Below are 18,993 nucleotides of genomic sequence, written 5' to 3'. Positions count from 1 at the left end.
CCCTTCTCCATAAACTAAGTTGTCAGGGTGATTCTGACCTGCAGCTGAGCAGCAGGACTTCAACGTAGCTGTCAGCTGTCCTGCTGCTGATGTGTGGAATACCCCCCACACACACACACACACACACACACACACACACACACACACACACACACACACACACACACACACACACACACAAAGTACATGCAGGGGTCAGGATATTCCTGGTCAAACAACCAGGTTTTGCATGATCAGCAAATCCCAAATCGCCGCTGGAGTATCCTTCTCTCCTCTCCCAACGCTGAGCCTCGGTGGGGGATGGGGGAGGGGTGGTGGAGGAGGAATCTATCACTCCCAGCATGCTCTCCTGTCGGAATTGTCGCAATCGCAGACAAATCCTACCTCCTGACGAGGGTGAGGGGTCGGTGTTGGGGTCACTCATGAGAGGGAGCTTACGAGGCTGCACTCTGTTCTGAAATTAATACATTAGTAAATAATCCAACTGTCAAGTCGTCAATGAAGCTAAAGGCCGGAGTGACGGGTCCTGCTGTGTCAAACAGAGTGCGGGGGGGGGGGACGTCTTCCTCGTGGATAAGGAGGACGGTAGCTGATAAAGTGAAATGATGTGATTAGCATCTGCTGCTACATGAGGATTAGCTGTTGTCTTGTCTGAGCTTGTGTTGTCGCTCCAATTCAAATCATTCATTGAGGATGCTTTAGGAGGTCTGTGTGTGTGTCTGTGTGTGTGTGTGCGTTCTTGTACTTGCTACATAGTGAGGACCGTAAGTTTTTGACCACAGAGTGGGGACTCTTTTGGATAGTGAGGACATTTTGGCTGGTCCTTATTTCTTCCAAGTCTGTTTGATGAATATAACTTGGTTTTAAGCATCAGGTTAGAATTATTTTTGGGTTTAGGGTTGGGATTGGTTTTAGGCATTTAGTTGTAGTATGGAAATGAGGGTCCTCACAAAGATGGAAGAACAGGAATATGTGTGTTTATTTGGAGCAGAATGCATCAAATGAGTGCTGAAGGTGGAGAATTTGAGCTCTGATCATAGCTGTTGTTTTCATCCTATGACATGTCACAAAATTCAGTCAGTCATTCTGGAAAAAGAGTTTTGATATTTGAACTAAAAAAAATAATGAAAAAATATCTTCAGATTTACTGCCCGCTGCCTTTCTCCTCAATCATCCAAGGACTTTTCTGTTTTGTGCACAACGCAAATGCTGGTTGCTGATTGGCTGGAATCGTGTTGTGTGGCTGGGTTTCACATTTACGGAGCCAGAGCTGTGTATGAAATCTTGATTTTAATCCAGCGCCCAAACAGAACGGACAGCTAGAGGACCGAGAAGAGATATTCACTGAATTTGACAAAAAGTGTATTGAATTACAATCACTGATTCTTTAAGAGTCCTTAAATGTGTTTCTGAGAAATACTGTATAATTCAATCATTAAAACATAACAACTCCTCCTCCCAATGATTGACTTAGCTGTCTCTGCAGTTTGATATGTGAAAAAGAGTTTAATGAGTGCAGAGGCGGAATAAGTATCTTTTAAATATATCTAGAAAAGTGGAATAAAAACATCATCCAAATGAGTGCTATCTTCAGCCAAGAACCTGACAGAATCATATCATTTTCATCTCGTGTTCAAGATGTTTTTATTGCGTTCTTCCACCTCAGCACTTCTCAAACTCTCCGCCACCCTCATGTGAATCAAACTGCATCTTTAAAATCCATGACTGTCCGTCATCTCGGTGTGAAGCCGCTTTCCAAACTTCCTCTCATAGAGATCTCCGTCTTTCATCTCGTCCTTGTGACTGCAGTCATTAGCGCCGTGCATTCCGCCATCGTTGTCCTCTTCCCACCGCCGTTTGCATATCGTCGAGCAAATTAACTGTCAGAATTGCATCGTCTGCACTCCCTTTATTGAATCTCGCCCGGCAAATTGGTTGTTAGGAATCCCCCGGGGGGCGGAGGGGGGGTATCAGCTCCGGGGAGCCTCCGCTGGGAAGATGGATATAAAGTGGATTAATAGAGAGAGAGAGAGAGAGAGAGAGAGAGAGAGAGAGAGAGAGGCTGTGAGAGTGTTCTGCTCTCATCATTAGCAACACATAACCTTTAACAACAAAATAAAACAACATTCACTCAGACCTGGATTCAAGTTTAACTGGTTGAAGCATCAGATCTGTGCTCAGCTCAACTCATTTTGTAGTTTCAAGTCAACAGAAAACACGATTTTTGTAATAATTCAAACATTTGTCATTTTTTAATATTGTTTCACAAACATGTGACTGATGGCAGACCATCTCTCAGACAGCAGTGCGTCTCATGTTTTTGTGCATATTGTTGAGCATATTTATGGTTAAACATCTGACCTCTCCTCTGGACTGTCTCTGATTTGTTTCCATTTGAGCCTTCTTGTTGCTTCTTGTTGTCTCACTCCACTTTGGTAAAAAGCTCCATTTCTTCTTAAAAACGGTTTGTGTGATGATAATAACACATTTTTCATTAGTTTTCCTATTAAAGTCCTGAAACACTTGACAATTTCTGCTCCTTAAATGCATATAGTCTTTTCAAAATAAACTTCCGTCGCCACAGGAAACAACAGCTGGTTTGGGTTAAAATAATTACAGTGCAGTTAATGAAGTACACGAATGACGTGACAAATATATCAACATTAACTTCTTGTTTCACATGAGGAATGAACAGCTGTCTCCTGGAGGGAAGAGCCATGTTTGTTGGTATATTTTCTCGTTCCTGATTACATGCATAACATATGAAAATGATTTTGTTGGATACCCAAGAATTACGGCACAAACTCTTCACCAGTCTATCTCTCTCTCTCTCTCTCTATCTCTCTGTCTCTGTCTCTCATTTTCTGTCTGAAACCCTTAATAGCCAATCACAGCACACATTGGACTCCATGCTCTGTTTATTTAGTCCAGCAGCAGGTAATGGAGCGTTTCAGTGGAAGCATAACAGTATAAAAAAATGCCAAACACACCAAAGACGGACGCGTGTCCTCTGAGTAACATTCCTGTGTTTGTTTGACCCCTGTTTGATCAGAAGAACAGGGTCATCAATGAAAGCTAATCACTTAGCTAATTGCTTAGCTGAGAATGTATTATAAAGATTTAGGAACTTCTTGTATTGCTGCTCAAGAAAGATTGTTTGTTTACATACAAGAATAATAAAGAAATACATATTTTTTCTCACAAAATAAACAAAAAGAAACGATAAGAGTACTAGTGCCAACAAAATCCTAACAATACCCATCCCTACTTGGCCTAGAAAGACTTGATAGCAGCTCTGTCTGTGTGGTATAAGTGCAGCTGTGAAGCAGGAAGTGCTCATCCTAGTTTTAATGGAAACATAATAAAGATGTTGACCAGACGGACTCTGGTTTTTGTCACACAGGGTTTTTTTTATCCATTGATTGGCAGAAGATAGTGATTCAATTCCTGTAAAAGCTAAAAAAAATGCCCATTATTTCTCATTTTCTGTTTTTTGACTGACACCGTTCCACCTTTTCAAACCCCCCCCCACCGCTCTTCTTGATGTGTCAGGCCTAATGGGCTTCGACATCGCTCTGTGTATCGCATCGAGTTAACATCGATCGGGATTATCTCCGTCCTCTGGATAACTTTGAGGAGAAATCCTCCGATTTAATTTAGGAGGCAGGAAGTACGGCGAAACGCAAGAAAAACACAAAACAGGACCGTCAATCGATGGGCGTCTGTAAACTAAGTTGTTTAAAATATTCATGTTGTTATGGTTGTTCAGCACTTCTCAAAGTTCTCCGAGATGTCAGCGCTGCCTAATGGCAACACAACATGAATGATTTAGAAACAGGTTTAGAGAAAAGGAGGCTGAAGGCCAGAGCAATCGATGCTCCACTGCTGTTTTATGATGAAAGATTACAGTTATGGAAAGACAAAGTGGGATGTGTTGTTTACAGAAGCTGCAGACCTCAAACTCGCCCTCCAATAGAAGAGGTCAGACACCTTGATGGAACCTCGAAGAACTCGAAACCATCAGAATCCATCTAACAAAGCAAACGAGACGATGTGAAGTGAAGTTATGCAGAGCTGCCCCTTTATGAAAAAGGGTTCATGTTCTAAGGGTCCACATGCCTTCACTTACAAAATGTTGCTTGAAAAGAAACGTACCAACCTGCAAGAGACAACAAAGAGACCAAAACAACTACAGAGAGATGCAAAAAAACATGCAAAGAGACACAGATCCACTGCAAAAGAGGGCAAAACAACCACAGACAAAAGATTATTCACTAAAAGACCAAAACAACTACAAAGAGTCTCTACATGCACACTCCACAAAGATACACAAAAAGAGCGCAAATAGTGAAAAATAACCACAAAGAGATACAAAACTACCTAAAACACAAAGACACAAATATACCTCAAATTGACTCAAAGAAGAACTACATGGACAAAACATGACGACAAATAGACAAAACAACTAAAAAAAGACACAAATTACTACAAAGAGACCGAAAACAGCAACAAAGTGGTTCAAAACAGCTGCAAAGAGACACAAAGGAACTATAAAAAGATCCAAAAAATTACAATCAGAAACATAACAACGACAAAGAAACACAAAATCTCCACAAAGAGGCAAAACATTTAAAACAAACCGACATAAAACAAAGACAATCAAAATGACTGAAAGGAAACACAAAATGACCACAAAGAGACACAAAATGACCACAAAGACACATTTTTTATAGTCAAAAATTGACTATAAACGGTCAGAAAACAAAGTGAAACACACAAAATGACTAAAAAGACAGGCAAAATGAATACAAAGACCCATAAAACGACCTCAAAAAGAAGCTAAACAACTCTATAGTGTCTGTGTCTTCCTCTATTGTCAATAACTGAGACTGGAATATTACAGACACTACAACAACTAATGATTTGTTTTCATGCAGATTTTATTGAAACTAAGTCTTATTTTAGTTTCCTTTGTATGCTCACTTATGTGTGTCTTTTGTATTATTTTACAGCTGAAAAAGAACATAACCTTTGTGCAGCGCTGGATGAATATTAATTAGCGCGGTTCTTTTGCAGCTGGTTGGGTTTACTCCGTGCGGTTTCACGTCATATATCATAGCAGGGTTTGTTAACTCCAGACTTTCTGGAGTACAGCCAGGGTTTTGCTCCAGTGTACAGGGACTTTTAAGAAGCCATTTGTATTTGTGTATCCAATTAAATTCAGCTCTGAAAGGGCTAAATTTAGACGTTCAAAAAAAAAGGAGGCTTTAGTAGCTCATTCATCTTTTTAATATTGAGGATTAAACTGTGTGGAACTGAATATTTGGGTTGTTTGAGCACAGAGGAAGAAATTATTTTTTTCAATTTAGCTTCAATAAAACGTCTTCTTTCAGTCTAGTGGAAAGAAAACATTTATTTTACTACTTTGTCTATTTGCGTCTGCAGATTTCTCCTAAATTTACCAAAAGTTACCATTAGATAATGCCTCATTTGCATATTTAAACATGACATTTCAGAAAACTTGTAATACAAAAAAAACTTCTCTTAATGTCAGTAATCAACTGGTGCAGTATCATTTTGATATATATTAGTTCATTTTTTTACCCTATTCACCTGTAGTGTCTTCAACATGTATGTAATTATACAAAACATATCTTTAAAATGAGTTTTTTCTCAGACTCTGATCCAGAAATCTCCACTTCAGTAGCTCTTACATACACCACACTTTACAGTTTCATTCCTCTCTATATTCTGAAGGTTTCTACAGAGGGGTTTGTTCATATATCATTCATAGCCTGATTTATACAACATTTTATTACTAAAAACATGGCGAAAATACATCTTTATTGTGCGTTTTGTGATTTTTCTTCATGTATGTTTTTCTTTTATCTAATCGTCTCATACCATTTATTAAAGCTACTTAACCATCTGATATATTATAGTAATAAATTCATAGTGCATCCAAAAGTTTTGCATTCTTTTTGGCTGAAATCTTCTGGATCCTCTGAAATGCTTCGTTTGTTACACATTTTACATTTTGTCTTGTTGAAATCTGACAAATTGGGTTTTATGACTTTTGTTCATTTGATCTTCTGATACACTATCCACCACGTAGCCACACACAGTTTATACAACATAAATTACATTTAATATAAAGTAAAGCTGATAAATTATCCTCTCAGCTGTGTAGACTTTATAAAAAAGAGCTTTTCTGAGGGTTTCAAAGTCCCAAATATCAGTTTTTGACAACACTTCTTACATATAATGGTAATTCAAATGTTTGATTTATTCAGAAACAAATGCTGAGCTGAGAGAGATAATGCACTCACAAAAAGAGAAGAAGAGCTTTTCAGTGTTTGTCTGCTCTGGTTCTTGAGGTTCAAAGTGAACAGCAGAGGTGTAGCTCCTTCTAGTGGCAGCTTTAGGACACTGTCTCATGTTGGGACACGAGGAGACAAAGTGAATTTATATATTTATGTACTTTATGTATTCATCACGCTGCTGTTTTCACTGAGCTGTTGGTTGTTTTGTGTCTCTGCAGGTTTCTGATCGTTCTGGGATGTTTGATTCTGGCCATTCTGACGACATTCAGGGAACACGAGAATGTGTCTGCTTACTGGCTGGTCATACTGGTAAGAGGACTGGGATTTCTTTCATTCTGTTTTTCTTTTATCCTTAATCTTTTTTTCTGTCATGTCTTACTGTCAGACATCATGTAGTGTATCGTGTTGATCCAGCTCTCCATTAATGATACATGATGTTCATACTCATGTTTTAATTCCATCAAATGGAAATATTTAAGATGTCTGTTGCATCAATTTAAGTGCTGAGTTTTGTTCAGGATTAGGTATTGATTTGATATGTTTTCCAATTTATAATCTGTTATACAACTGTGAGGAGTTAAAGTTCTTATATTGCACTATACTGTTGATTTACATGTCATTTCTAAGGAAAATGTTACAAAAATCTGAGATAGAAAAAAAGACTTTAAAGCACACATTTACAAAAGAAGATTAGATTTTCTCTTACAAAACATACCAAAGTTTTACTAACTTGAAGGAGTTTTACTCAAATTAATAAACTTAATTTGTTTTGCACCTTTTCTTTCCTCAAAAAGTTTCACATAAACCTGTAAAAAAACATTTAGTAAAAAACTACAATGTAACAAAATTCAAACTTTCTTCTCTGTGATTTTGATGTAACCAAAACACTGACTATTTCCCTTTTTTTTTATTTTCCCCGTCCAGGAAACCTTCGCCATCTTCATCTTCGGAGCAGAGTTTGCTCTGAGGGTCTGGGCGGCCGGATGCTGCTGCCGCTACAAAGGATGGAGGGGGAGGCTGAAGTTCGCTCGCAAACCTCTGTGTATTCTAGGTAAACAGTGGAATCACTAAATAATGATGAGCAGCAGAGAAACACCGTGTTATAGAGAAAGTAGAATTCACAAGTACAGAGAATGATTTACCAGATGCAGACAGTTCCATTCTAACATATCACATGATTTACATTATTGTTTATTGATTACAGAAGCCACTTTGGCAGTTGTTGGTTTTCCTGTGGTGCATGAACACATACAAAAAGCACAATCTGAACATTAACTGATGAAACATAAAGAACATGTAACTGCACTAAAAAACAAAGATGCAAAAACAGAAAGCTTTAAAACTAAACTAATAACCCTGTAAAACCAGATTAATTAAAAATATACTGGATTTATAACACAGTTGAGTGATTGATGGGTGATCTGAGACTGTTAAGAATGTTGTTCTCTCAGATTTTAACATTAATTTGAGTAAAAAAAAAAGATAATTTCTTCAGCCTGATATATTTACTATCTTTGGAAACTTTGGGATCTCCATTGGGACTTAAAGAGAGGGGCTTTAATGTGATATATTGTCATTATTAACATGTAAAAAAAAAAGCTCTGAGGTGAATATATGTTATATTATTTATTGGTAAAAAATGCAATTCCGACTCTGTGAAGCACAAACCTGCTCCTGACTTTTCACAGCTAAATCTTATTAAGGTCTTTTATGTCCAATCATCTCTCATTAGGAGCTAATTCTACAGCTCCTCCAAAAAACGCATTCATCACTCCACAAAGAGGACTTAACAACTGTGTCGGGTCGGACTCATTAGAGACCGGGATGAAAGCCTCACACGGAGAACCTTTTTTGTCAATCTTTCTGTGCCGTCTCAGACATCTTTGTGCTGATTGCCTCGGTGCCGGTGGTGGCGGTGCGTAACCAGGGCAACGTGTTGGCCACGTCGCTGCGCAGCCTGCGCTTCCTGCAGATCCTGCGGATGCTGCGCATGGACCGGAGGGGAGGGACCTGGAAACTGCTGGGGTCGGCCATCTACGCTCACAGCAAGGTAGGAACGGACCAGAACTCTGTTTGATACCGCTGGTTCTAACTAACTAGAGCGTGAAACAGTATAAAACTGGACGAGGAGGAGGACTAAAAGGAGCTGAAGTGGAAGCACTGAAAGGAGTTGCAAAGGCTTTTGAAGCGAAGCATGCAAGATGACTTCAAATGCATTGAAAAGTGTCAGTTATGAAAGCAGCTTAATTGTTACTTAAAAAAAGGTTATCACTAAAAGGAGATGATTCTCAGTTGAGTTGTAAGCAGTGAAAGCAGTTGAAGTGTCAGCATGCAAGATGACTTCATCAAAAAGTGTAAGCTCTGAAAGTAGCTTAAGTGTAACTTAAAAAATACTAATCTTTAAAAGAAGTTGCTTTTTGGTTGAAGTACAAGCAGTGAAAGCAGTTGAAGTGTACGCAAGCAAGATGAGTTCATGTGTATCCACAAGTGTTAACAATGAAAGCAGTTGAAGTGTAAGCGTGCAGGATGAGTTAATGTGTGTCGAAAAGTGTAAGCTCTGAAAGACGATAATGAGTAACCCGAAAAAAATCACTTTGATGGAGTTGACTTTCAGTTGAAGTACAAGCAGTGAAAGCAGTTGAAGTGTAAGCATGCAAGATGAGTTCATGTGTATTGAAAAGTGTAAGCTCTGAAAGAAGCTTAAGTGTAACTTTAAAAAATTGAATCTCTAAAATGAGTTTACTTTCAGTTGAAATACAAGCAGTGAAAGCAGTTGAAGTGTAAGCAAGCAAAATTAGTTCATGTGTATCCAAAAGTGTCAGCTCTGAAAGCAGCTAATGAGCAACACAAAAAAATTAAAGGAGTTGACTTTCAGTTGATGTGCAAACAGTGAACGCAGTTGAAGTGTAAGCATGCAAGATGAGTTCATGTGTATTGAAAAGTGTAAGCTCTGAAAGAAGCGTAAGTGTATCTTTAAAAAATATAATCTCTAAAATGAGTTTACTTTCAATTGAAGTACAAACTGTGAAAGCAGTTGAAGTGTAAGCATGCAAGATGCGTTCATGTCTTACGAAATTTGTAAGCTCTGAAGCATCTTAATTGTTCCTTAAAAAAATGATGATTTCATGTGTATCAAAAAGTATAAGCTCTGAAAGAAGCTAATGAACAACTAAAAAAAACAAAGCTTAAAGGGGTTGGCTTTTAGTTGAAGTGAAAGCAGTTGAAGTGTAAGCATGCAAAATGACTTCAAATGTACTGAAAAGTGTCAGTTCTGAAAGAAGCTTAAGTGTTACTTGAAAAAAGGTAATCACTAAAAGGATATGACTCTCAGTTGAGGTACAAGCAGTGAAAGCAGTTGAAGTGTAAGCAAGCAAAAGTAATTGTTCATGTGTATCCAAAAGTGTCAGCTCTGAAAGCAGCTAATGAGAAACTAAAAAAAACCACTTAAAGGAGTTGACTTTCAGTTGATGTGCAAACAGTGAAAGCAGTTGACGTGTCATGTAAAGTTCAGGTACTGAAATGAGCCCACATGTATCAAAGGAGTGGAGGCAGTAGTCATTTCGAGGTAGCAAGAGAGAGAGCAGGGGCAGATGGGTAGTTAAAGAGTTCAGGCTGGTCTTCCTGACTCATTGATCCTTTATCTGATTCAGAAATATCAATAAGTTTCTAGACTCAGCAGCCAAACTGTACTGTGTGTTGATAAATCTATGGCGCTGTCCGAGGTGCTGAAGTAGAAGACGGATTTGTGCGCCCCGTTCTTTTAGAGTCCTGGTTTAGTTAAACCACATTTCACATGTTATAAAATAAGCATTAAGCATTTTGGGGGCGGGGCCTAATATCAGTTCTTGATAAAGCTCTGCAGCCGTCTTTATCATAACACCTTTAACGTCCAATTCAACATGTGTAACCTGTGTGAGGATAATCCATGTCATCGTGTCCGTGTAGGAGCTGATCACAGCCTGGTACATCGGCTTCCTGTCCCTGATCCTGGCCTCGTTCCTGGTCTACCTGGTGGAGAAGGACGACATCTCCATGGAGGTGTCCAGCCTGGACAACCCCACCGCTCAGCCCAAACCGCAGGACTTCGACACCTACGCCGACGCACTATGGTGGGGTCTGGTACGTACATTACATTATGGAGGATGCAACATTTTAATCCACTCCAATCCTTAAAGGGGACATATCATATCAAGATTTTTTTCTTAATTCCAGTGACCTAATCTGCCATTGGGGTGAGGTTATTTCACAAAAAACACAAATTGTTTGGTTTTTGACGCTTTGATACTGAAACATTCCGTAAACAACCAAAATTGCACTGAAGAACAAGTGATATTATTACATCTTCCATGTTAAATGTAAGATTAAATGACTTGTTAAATGGTTGATTTATTTGATATGAGGTTGTATTTCCTTTTCTCTGCTCGTCAGTTTGGTGTAGATTTGGCTGCAGCTTGGAGGACAAATGAACACATTTTCAACCAATTTTGACTGTGATCCAACTGTATGATTTCTGCCAAAAAACAATGCCAGTAATATATTCTGCTGCTGCTAGGTTCCGTCGAGAAGCTCTAACTACAAATTCAGCTCTTTAAAAACGAGATATTTTGTTGTAAAATCTAAATAATACAAACTTTAAGCGATCCTGTGCTGTAGCTCTTTGTGGAGCTTCATGTTTTAATGAATGCCTTCCAGTCAGAGAAGCACTCTGCAGTTTATTTTCCAGCAGCATGGCCTCATTAGGGAGACCGTCCTTCAACCTGGGGGTGGGGGGTGGGCACAGAGTTCAAGTTCCATGACAGCAAGCATCTGCCCCGCTGAAGTGTCCTTGAGCAAGATACTCAGTCATCAACAGCTAGATGGTGTTGTGAACCCTTTGAAACACTGAACCGTCCCCACGGCGGATCCATACAGAGGTCACAGAGGTCGCAGTTCCTCAGCAGCACTGCGGTATATTCCTGCAGAGAGAAGGACATCACTGCCTGTTCCTGCTGTTTTAAATATCTCCTGCCAAACAGTCAACCCAGACATTTAACAGTAACTTTAACATCCACCCATCCATCCATCCATCCATCCATCCATCTCCTTCCACTTATCCGGGGCCGGGTCGCGGGGGCAGCAAGCTAAGGAGGGTCCTCCAGACGTCCTTCTCCCCAGCAACACTTTCCAGCTCCTCCTGGGGAACCCCGAGGCGTTCCCAGGCCAGATGAGATATATAATCTCTCCAGCGTGTTCTGGGTCTACCCCGGGGCCTCTAACTTTAACAGTGTTATCTTTTTTTGTCTTTCTTTTTTTTTGCAGATCACGCTGACCACCATCGGTTATGGGGACAAGACCCCAAAGACCTGGGCTGGGAGGCTGTTAGCCGGCACTTTTGCTCTGATCGGAGTGTCCTTCTTCGCTTTGCCTGCAGTGGGTACTCTCTCCTGTCTCTCCTGTTTTGTGCATATACGTTGCAGCAGTGCTTACGCTGATATATTGTGATTTTTAATAATCTAATTTGAGAAAAACTGTTTGGAAAGCACACTGCAATATGCATAAAATTGCATTTATCACAGTCCCCTGTAACATCCAACATCCTAGGACTACTTTTTGTGCCAACATCTTTTTTGTATGTGAACTATTAATTAAAAATCAATATAGTGTTTAAGGGATTCAATACAGTATCACATAAATATAATGCATTCAACGTACACTGCTGATGATCGTAAACTGCAGACATTGTAGCTTTATTTACTAGTTTGATAGTTGGGATAAAATGAAAGCACATTGACGAGCACACAGTTGTACCATTTACTTATATCATGGCGATCTGCAAAACAAAACATTAGCAAATCCTATAACTGCTTTTCTGAATCCCCTGGGCCCAACCACCCCTCCTACATAGGAGAGAGAAACACAGACTTTATAGTTGTAAAGCCTCTTTTTTTGTTATTTGGTGATCCTTTGTAGTCTTTACGTATCTCTCTCTGTGGTTTTGTGTCTCTTTGTAGTCAATTTACATCTTTTTACAATTGTTTTACATCTCTTTGTAGATCATTTCTGTCACTTTGTGGATGTTTTGCTCCTTTTTCATTGTCATTGTAAGTCTCGTAGTGTCTCGCATAACAGCTGCAAAGAGCTCTTTATGTCACATTGTATTCATTTTGAGTGTCTTTTGTTGTTGTTTCGTGTCTCTTTGTAGTCAATTTGCATCTCTCTGTAGTTGTTTTGCATTTCTGTATTTACTTTGTTTCTCTTTGTAGTTATTTTGCCCTTTTTTCATTGTCATTGTAAGTCTCCATGTGTCTCTTTGAAGCTGTTTTGCTTTTTACTCTTTTTATGTCTCATTGTAGTCATTTTGAGTCTCTTTTGTTGTTGTTGTTGTTGTTGTTTCGTGTCTCTTTGTAGTCCATTGGGTATTTTGTTTCTCTTTGTGGTTGTTTCCCCCTTCTCATAGCAGTTTATGTGTCTTTGTGGGGTTTTTGTGTCTCTTTTTGAAGCTGTTATGTCTACCAGTAGTTTTTTTGTGTTCCTTTGTGCTCATTTTGAATCTTTTTTGTTGTTGTTCTGTGTCTCTTTGTAGTGATTTTTTGAGTCTCTTCCTGTTTTTCTTTTTGTCTCTATCTGCAGCTGTTTTGCATCTTGAAGTAGTTATTTTGGTCTCTTTCTAGTCTTTTTATGTTTTACCGAGTCATTTTATTCTCTTTTGCAGCTGTTTTGCATCTCTTTGTAGCCTTTTTTTAATTAATTTGTGGACATAATGAGCCTCTTCCTGGTTTGTACATGTGTCTTTGAGAAGGTGAAGGCCAGGGGGGGCCTTGTTCCCGTCCATCCATACCTGATAGTATTTATGCCTAATGCACAGATCCAGAGGCAGCCGTGTAGCTGACTGTGTTTTTACGTCTGCAGGGGATTCTGGGTTCAGGCTTGGCTCTGAAGGTCCAGGAGCAGCACAGACAGAAGCACTTTGAGAAGCGGAGACATCCAGCCGCCGGGCTCATCCAGGTGAGACCTGACATCAGCTGTTTATGTGCATCTCCATGAATTATACAGTCAAGATAAAAAAAAGTTCACATTCCACTGTTTAACCGTGACATTATTTGCTTTTCCCCTCCAGTCTGCCTGGCGATATTATTCCACCAATCCAATCAGGGACGACCTTATTGCCACGTGGAGATTTTATGAAACCATCATCTCCCTCCCCTGTTTCAGGTGAGGAAACACTAAAGTGTAATAACCTCCCCAGAGACTACAGACAAAAATGATCTCTCCAACTAACTCTGCCACATTTACATTGAGGTGGAAACTGAAATGTTGATTACTGTGAGATGAATAAACAAACAAACCACAATTATGTGTTGCAATCATCAGAAGGAGAGCTAGTTAACGTTAGCGGAGGTTACACTGTGATGCGTTCAAGCTCTGTTCAGTAAAGATCCATATCGGTAAAATAAAACGTTAACATGATGTGTTCAACTGTAATGTTGTAAAATGTAGTTTTTGGTGAGAAACTTGGTATAGCAACATTTCTAGTTCATTTAATGCTGCACTATGTAAACCAAATCATGCATTTGGAGAGACATTAAATGTCTTACGTAAAGGTGATATGAGTAATATATATCTCTTTAGGCAGCCTTCTATGGTGGGAACGTTCCCAGCAAATACACAGAGCCCGTCTGACTTTACCTGTTTGAAAAGCTGTTGAGGAATGATTGGCAACTTATTCATTGCTGCTTCGGGCAAAGAGCTTTTCTAATATAACTAAAGCATCTTTAAGACCTGGTTCTACACACTAAGTGGTTAAATATACATAAATAAATAATATATGTAATATTGATATGTATAAATCAGGATAAAAGAACATCATGTAGCTTTTTGAAACCAGACCTCAAGGAGTATATTTAAGCTCTTTTCTGTTCTCAGTTGTTAACTTTTACACTTGTCTCTCCCTCTCTCCATCCATAGGAAGGATCACTTGGAGGCCATCGCGAGGTGGGTGACTGTTGTTTCATTTATACTGTAAATCTTTCTGATGGCGCTTTTATTAGCCTCATACAGTACATGATGGAAAACACTGATGGAGAGGTTTCCCAGAATATCCCCCTCATCCATTTTTAAATAGCTTCCTGTATTAATTCACAAGTCGAATAAATTCTCGGGGCTAATGTGGTAAATATGTGAATGGTGATATAACTCCCGCTCTTTAACAACCCGGCCTTCCACATCAGATACTTTGATGACGTTAGGCCGAGATGCTTTTTTTAGAAACCTGTTAGTGAATCCATTAGTTATGTTTCATTTATGAACGAACATTTAGATCGTGTAATTAGTGCCCGAGATGGGGCCTTTAGGTTTGATGATTTTCCTTTCACTTCATCATGTGGAGGGACTTTAATGAGCCTCTGCAGCTCAATCTGTCATGGGAAATCTCACTGAGGAGGTTTGATTTGTGAAAGAAATGTTTTTCATCTTCATGAGCTGCTGAAACGATGTCATGAGTTTATTGCAGGAATCAATACACAGTCTACCCTAGTTAGCTCTGTGTAATGACATGACTGCCTACACATTTCAGAGTTAGCAGACGTTCTCCTGCAGAAGAACTTTAAATACAGCCTGAAGCAGCGATTAGGACATGGCCATTCGTATTGGGGCTCATGGGAATCAAACCTGTGACCTAAGAGTTAAAACAAAACACTCTATCTGCTGTTGTCAGCTATATTTTGGGAAAAGCTGAGATGATATCAGGTTGCAACCTCTGGTTCTGACGATTAAAGCCAATGCTTAAGTGTGTTAAAGCTGCATTCTCGCTACTGTCCACCAGGGGGCGACTCCTCTGGTTGTATAGAAGTCTATGAGAAAATGACTCTACTTCTCTCTTGATTTATTCCCTCAGTAAACATTGTAAACATGAGTTTATGGTCTCAATCTCTAGTTTCAAGTCTTCTTTAATACAACATGGAATTTGGAAGTTAATTTTGAAACCATTGTATGCAAAATATAAAAGGTCCTTTTCAGGTGTACTTTACAAACACACTGTATATCAACATAATAGTCAGTTTGCCATAATCTTAAATGGAAAGGAGACAAATGTCCCAGTTCCTTTACATACAGTCTCTCTCTGTCCCCGTCCATGTCGGACTGATTCTATCACAGCCTCATTACATCGGAGCGTTCTGCTCCGACGCCTCCCCGCCTCCACTGAGCCGCCATGTTCTACACGCTGGATTAGGTTTCTGCTGCTGAAAGCTTCAGAGCAGCAACAACAGGAGCCCTGATACACCGGCTGATAGAGGGGGTGGGGGGGGATCAGTTCACTTGGACACTTGGGCAATAGCGTTTGTTTTGTAGACTGAACTTAAAGGGTCAGTTCAAGATGGAAAAGGAAACATTTAGTGGTCTCAGTCCACGCACATTGTTTTGGTTTCGTTTGTTCATGTTTTGTGCAATGTGGGAAAATGTAATGTGGATTGTGAGAATAACATTGACAGTTAATCTTGAGGAATGGTGCTCACATTTCTGAATTACCACAGTTGCTAGACAATATATGAACAGCATGCAGATAGCGTAGTTGTACTGTTAAGAACAAAGATAATGGAGAGAAAATGGGGGAAAGACAGAACAAAAGACAGAAAGATAAAGAGGTAGAAGTGGGGAAATGAAGAGAGGGAATCAAAAAGAAAGAAAACAGGAAGGTACAAAGGTGTAGATACACTGAGGAGAGAGGGAGAAGCAGAAAATAAAGACATAGAGAGGTAGACAGAGTTGTTACTCCCTTGTAGGATCAGCGGCTGGGAAATTAGCAGTCTGACATTATCTTGTTGCTCAGAGCGAAGAGGTGGACGACGGCCAGAAACTACAACAGAGCTGCCAGTTCCGACTAGAGGGCGATAAGTCACTTACTGTGTGTGTGTGTGTGTGTGTGTGTGTGTGTGTGTGTGTGTGTGTGTGTGTGTGTGTGTGTGTGTGTGTGTGTGTGTGTGTGTGTGTGTTTCACTGCACTGAACGACATTAGACCTTTTATCTGAGTTATCCAGAGGTATTGTGTGGTCGGCTCAACACAGCGCTGAGAGAAAATTACATCCCATCTGAGAGTCAATTTTGTGTGTGTTCTCCTTTTGAAACCATTGTGCTGACCTTTGGAGTGAGGACATGTGTTATCAAGGGTTAGTTTAGTCGGCCCTCACTTCCTCTCAGAGGTGGTTTAGGATCTTTACAGTGCAGATTATACCATAACTAGAAAGGTGCCAAACCCACCGTCCATAACAATAAAATTCAGCCCTAGAGAAGAAGCCGGGAGGTACTCAGTTATATGTGTACTGGTAGTTCTGTTAGCTGTTAGCCAAACTCAACCTTCCACATAATAACAGAGTGCAAATCATCACAGTTTACAGACCACCTTCAGGCTTGAACTTTGACCTACTGTAATCACTGTGGTGTCCTCATTGTTTCCAGAGCAATGACAGAGTATTGTAACTTCAGGCACGCTTCCGATTGTTAAGAATATCCCATGGACGATAAATGAGAATAAATGAGAATAAAAAACACAACATGACAACAAAAGTAGAAAAATATACTAGTGTTATGCCACTGCCTGCCATTATGAATCCAAATGTAATGTATTCAGCGTCATTACATCATTATGTGTCACTGCATGAGGGAACGTTAGCTAGCTAACAGTGAAAACACTTTTGCTTAGTGATATTCAAAAACTTTGTTTTCCAGTTTTTTTATTATATGAATACCTGAGCACTTTAAGATATACAATTTTAGTTTTGTTAATTAACCCCTCCCCTCCTCAAAGTACGTTTTAAAATTGAATCAAACCATTGGTCAGTGCCCCTGCGACCCACTAGATGGCCCTCTGGTGCCCAGTGGTTCAGAATCACCTGTGGAAGTACATGGTTTATTTCAACGTGTCTCATCGTCTCATGTTTGACAGATCTTGCCAGATCCAAGCATTTAACCTGGTGAGAACTTATGATAACAGTTTGAAATGATGGGGGGAAAAAAACACTAAAGTGGATTTATCTTTTAATATTGTCACTGCAGGTTTGTGCAGGTAAAGTGAACCAATATGAACGTATGGGTCTTGGGACAGCAGAGCTGTGGGAGATAAGGAGCATTATTTTTCCCTGTTGTGTCGGGATAATCACATGTAATTTTCTTTCTCTTTATTTGGTGGAGAAGCAGTCAGAAAGAGATTCTCTCTTCCTTTAAAGCTTCCTATTCTGCAGCCTCTCAGCGCCGTAATCTGCCGTCCCTATTCGGCCCCGAGGCCACAAAGAGGCTCATATTGTGTGTCTGCTGTGGGAGCAAAGTCGCTGAGAACGCTCCACGTTTCAGAGGCCCCGTTCAGGCTGCTGTCAGCTCCGGTTACCCCGCCTCTCTGCCTCTTCCAAGGCACACAGGAGTCTTATTTTACCCACGGAGCTCTTGTCTTTGTGCTGCCAAATATTGTCAGCTATTGGACAATCAAAGGAGACCAGTCCCTTTGCAGCTCTCTGAGGCTTCCTTCTGCCAGGAGAGCAGCATTGTTACGTTGAGGCAGAAGACCATGACGACTTTTACTCCTCTGTGAGAGGGAAGTCAGATTCAAGGAAAGATTGGAAGAGGGATTCCTTTAGAAGATGCTGTTGATGTTTGCTTCTTCTTCAGAATGCAAGAACACAAAAATGCCCCTAGAAATGACAGGAAGACCCACAACCCAGTGCGAACTTGCAGGTCAAAGGGCCTTATTTAGAAGATTTGGGTATTTTTACTTTGGATGTCTAGCTAGTTTGAGCAAGATTTCAATGACAACATTCAATGTCATTACTACATCTGGAAATAACGTCTCTGAAAAGCTGTTCAAAAACCATAGAAGACCTTGCCAAACTACTTCAGTCCAATTTTAACCGACACTCTTAGAAATAAGGTTTCAAAAAGGGGTTCTACCTGAAGGGCTGAGATTTTACAAAGAACCATTTGCTTCTGAAGAAAGCTTTTTTGAAGAAAGGGTTTGTCAAGCAGTATTTGTAAGAGTAAGAGCTCTATTAAGAACCCTTTTTATCCAAAGAACCTTTAGGGTTCTAGATGAAACCCATGAAATACTAAAGGGTTCTTGATAAAACCCCCTGGGTTCTAAATTAAAGTCTTGGGATATAAAATGTTCTGGATAGAACCCCTGGCTGGGTTCTTATTAGCACCCTTAGAAAGTTTCAGTGCGATCTGGCTTGAAACTTTCACAGACGTTCTAGGGATAACCCTAAATGTTGGGTTGTAGGTAGAACACTCTGAAAGGTTTCCAGGTGGAACTTTTACAAAAGGCCGAATAACATAGATGTTGTTTAACCTGCAGCTTTCACACTTGTAGCATCACCTCAAAGATCTTCAGCTATAAAAGAACAATTCTGCTTATATCACATAAAGTGGGTTGAAAAAACAAAAAAAACATTGAAGGACCGTCTGTAATTTCACCTCTGTAGACATATTTTGAAAAATAGACTTTGGTTTTGAACTACCCTAATAAAAATCTACATTTGGTACTAACTTTCCACGACTTCCTAAGATCTAACAGGTGTGTAAATAACAACTCTTTAGTGACTTGTAATGACAAAAAAAAGACATTTAACTCATCAACATTGCCAAAGAGTGGACCTGCAGATTGGGGCCATAAAAAGTTGATCAGTTTTGTACTTTAAGAGATAAGTTG

General features: G+C 39.7%; 1 protein-coding gene across 1 annotated transcript in view; it reads left to right on the top strand.

Moving 5' to 3' along the window:
- kcnq3 (potassium voltage-gated channel, KQT-like subfamily, member 3) overlaps window positions 1-18,993 on the top strand; it is an 84,954-nt gene that overhangs the window by 61,323 nt on the left and 4,638 nt on the right. The window contains exons 2-9 of the mRNA XM_054596392.1: window positions 6,542-6,632; window positions 7,248-7,374; window positions 8,201-8,373; window positions 10,269-10,442; window positions 11,622-11,732; window positions 13,212-13,307; window positions 13,420-13,514; window positions 14,268-14,294. Coding sequence (XP_054452367.1) covers window positions 6,542-6,632; window positions 7,248-7,374; window positions 8,201-8,373; window positions 10,269-10,442; window positions 11,622-11,732; window positions 13,212-13,307; window positions 13,420-13,514; window positions 14,268-14,294 — 894 coding nt within the window. The remainder of the gene's footprint in view (window positions 1-6,541; window positions 6,633-7,247; window positions 7,375-8,200; window positions 8,374-10,268; window positions 10,443-11,621; window positions 11,733-13,211; window positions 13,308-13,419; window positions 13,515-14,267; window positions 14,295-18,993) is intronic.

This window comes from Anoplopoma fimbria, chromosome 3, assembly GCF_027596085.1.
Source record: "Anoplopoma fimbria isolate UVic2021 breed Golden Eagle Sablefish chromosome 3, Afim_UVic_2022, whole genome shotgun sequence".
Classification (NCBI taxonomy): domain Eukaryota; kingdom Metazoa; phylum Chordata; class Actinopteri; order Perciformes; family Anoplopomatidae; genus Anoplopoma; species Anoplopoma fimbria.
Note: the sequence above shows the minus strand (reverse complement) of the source record. Positions and strands in the feature narration are given on the sequence as shown.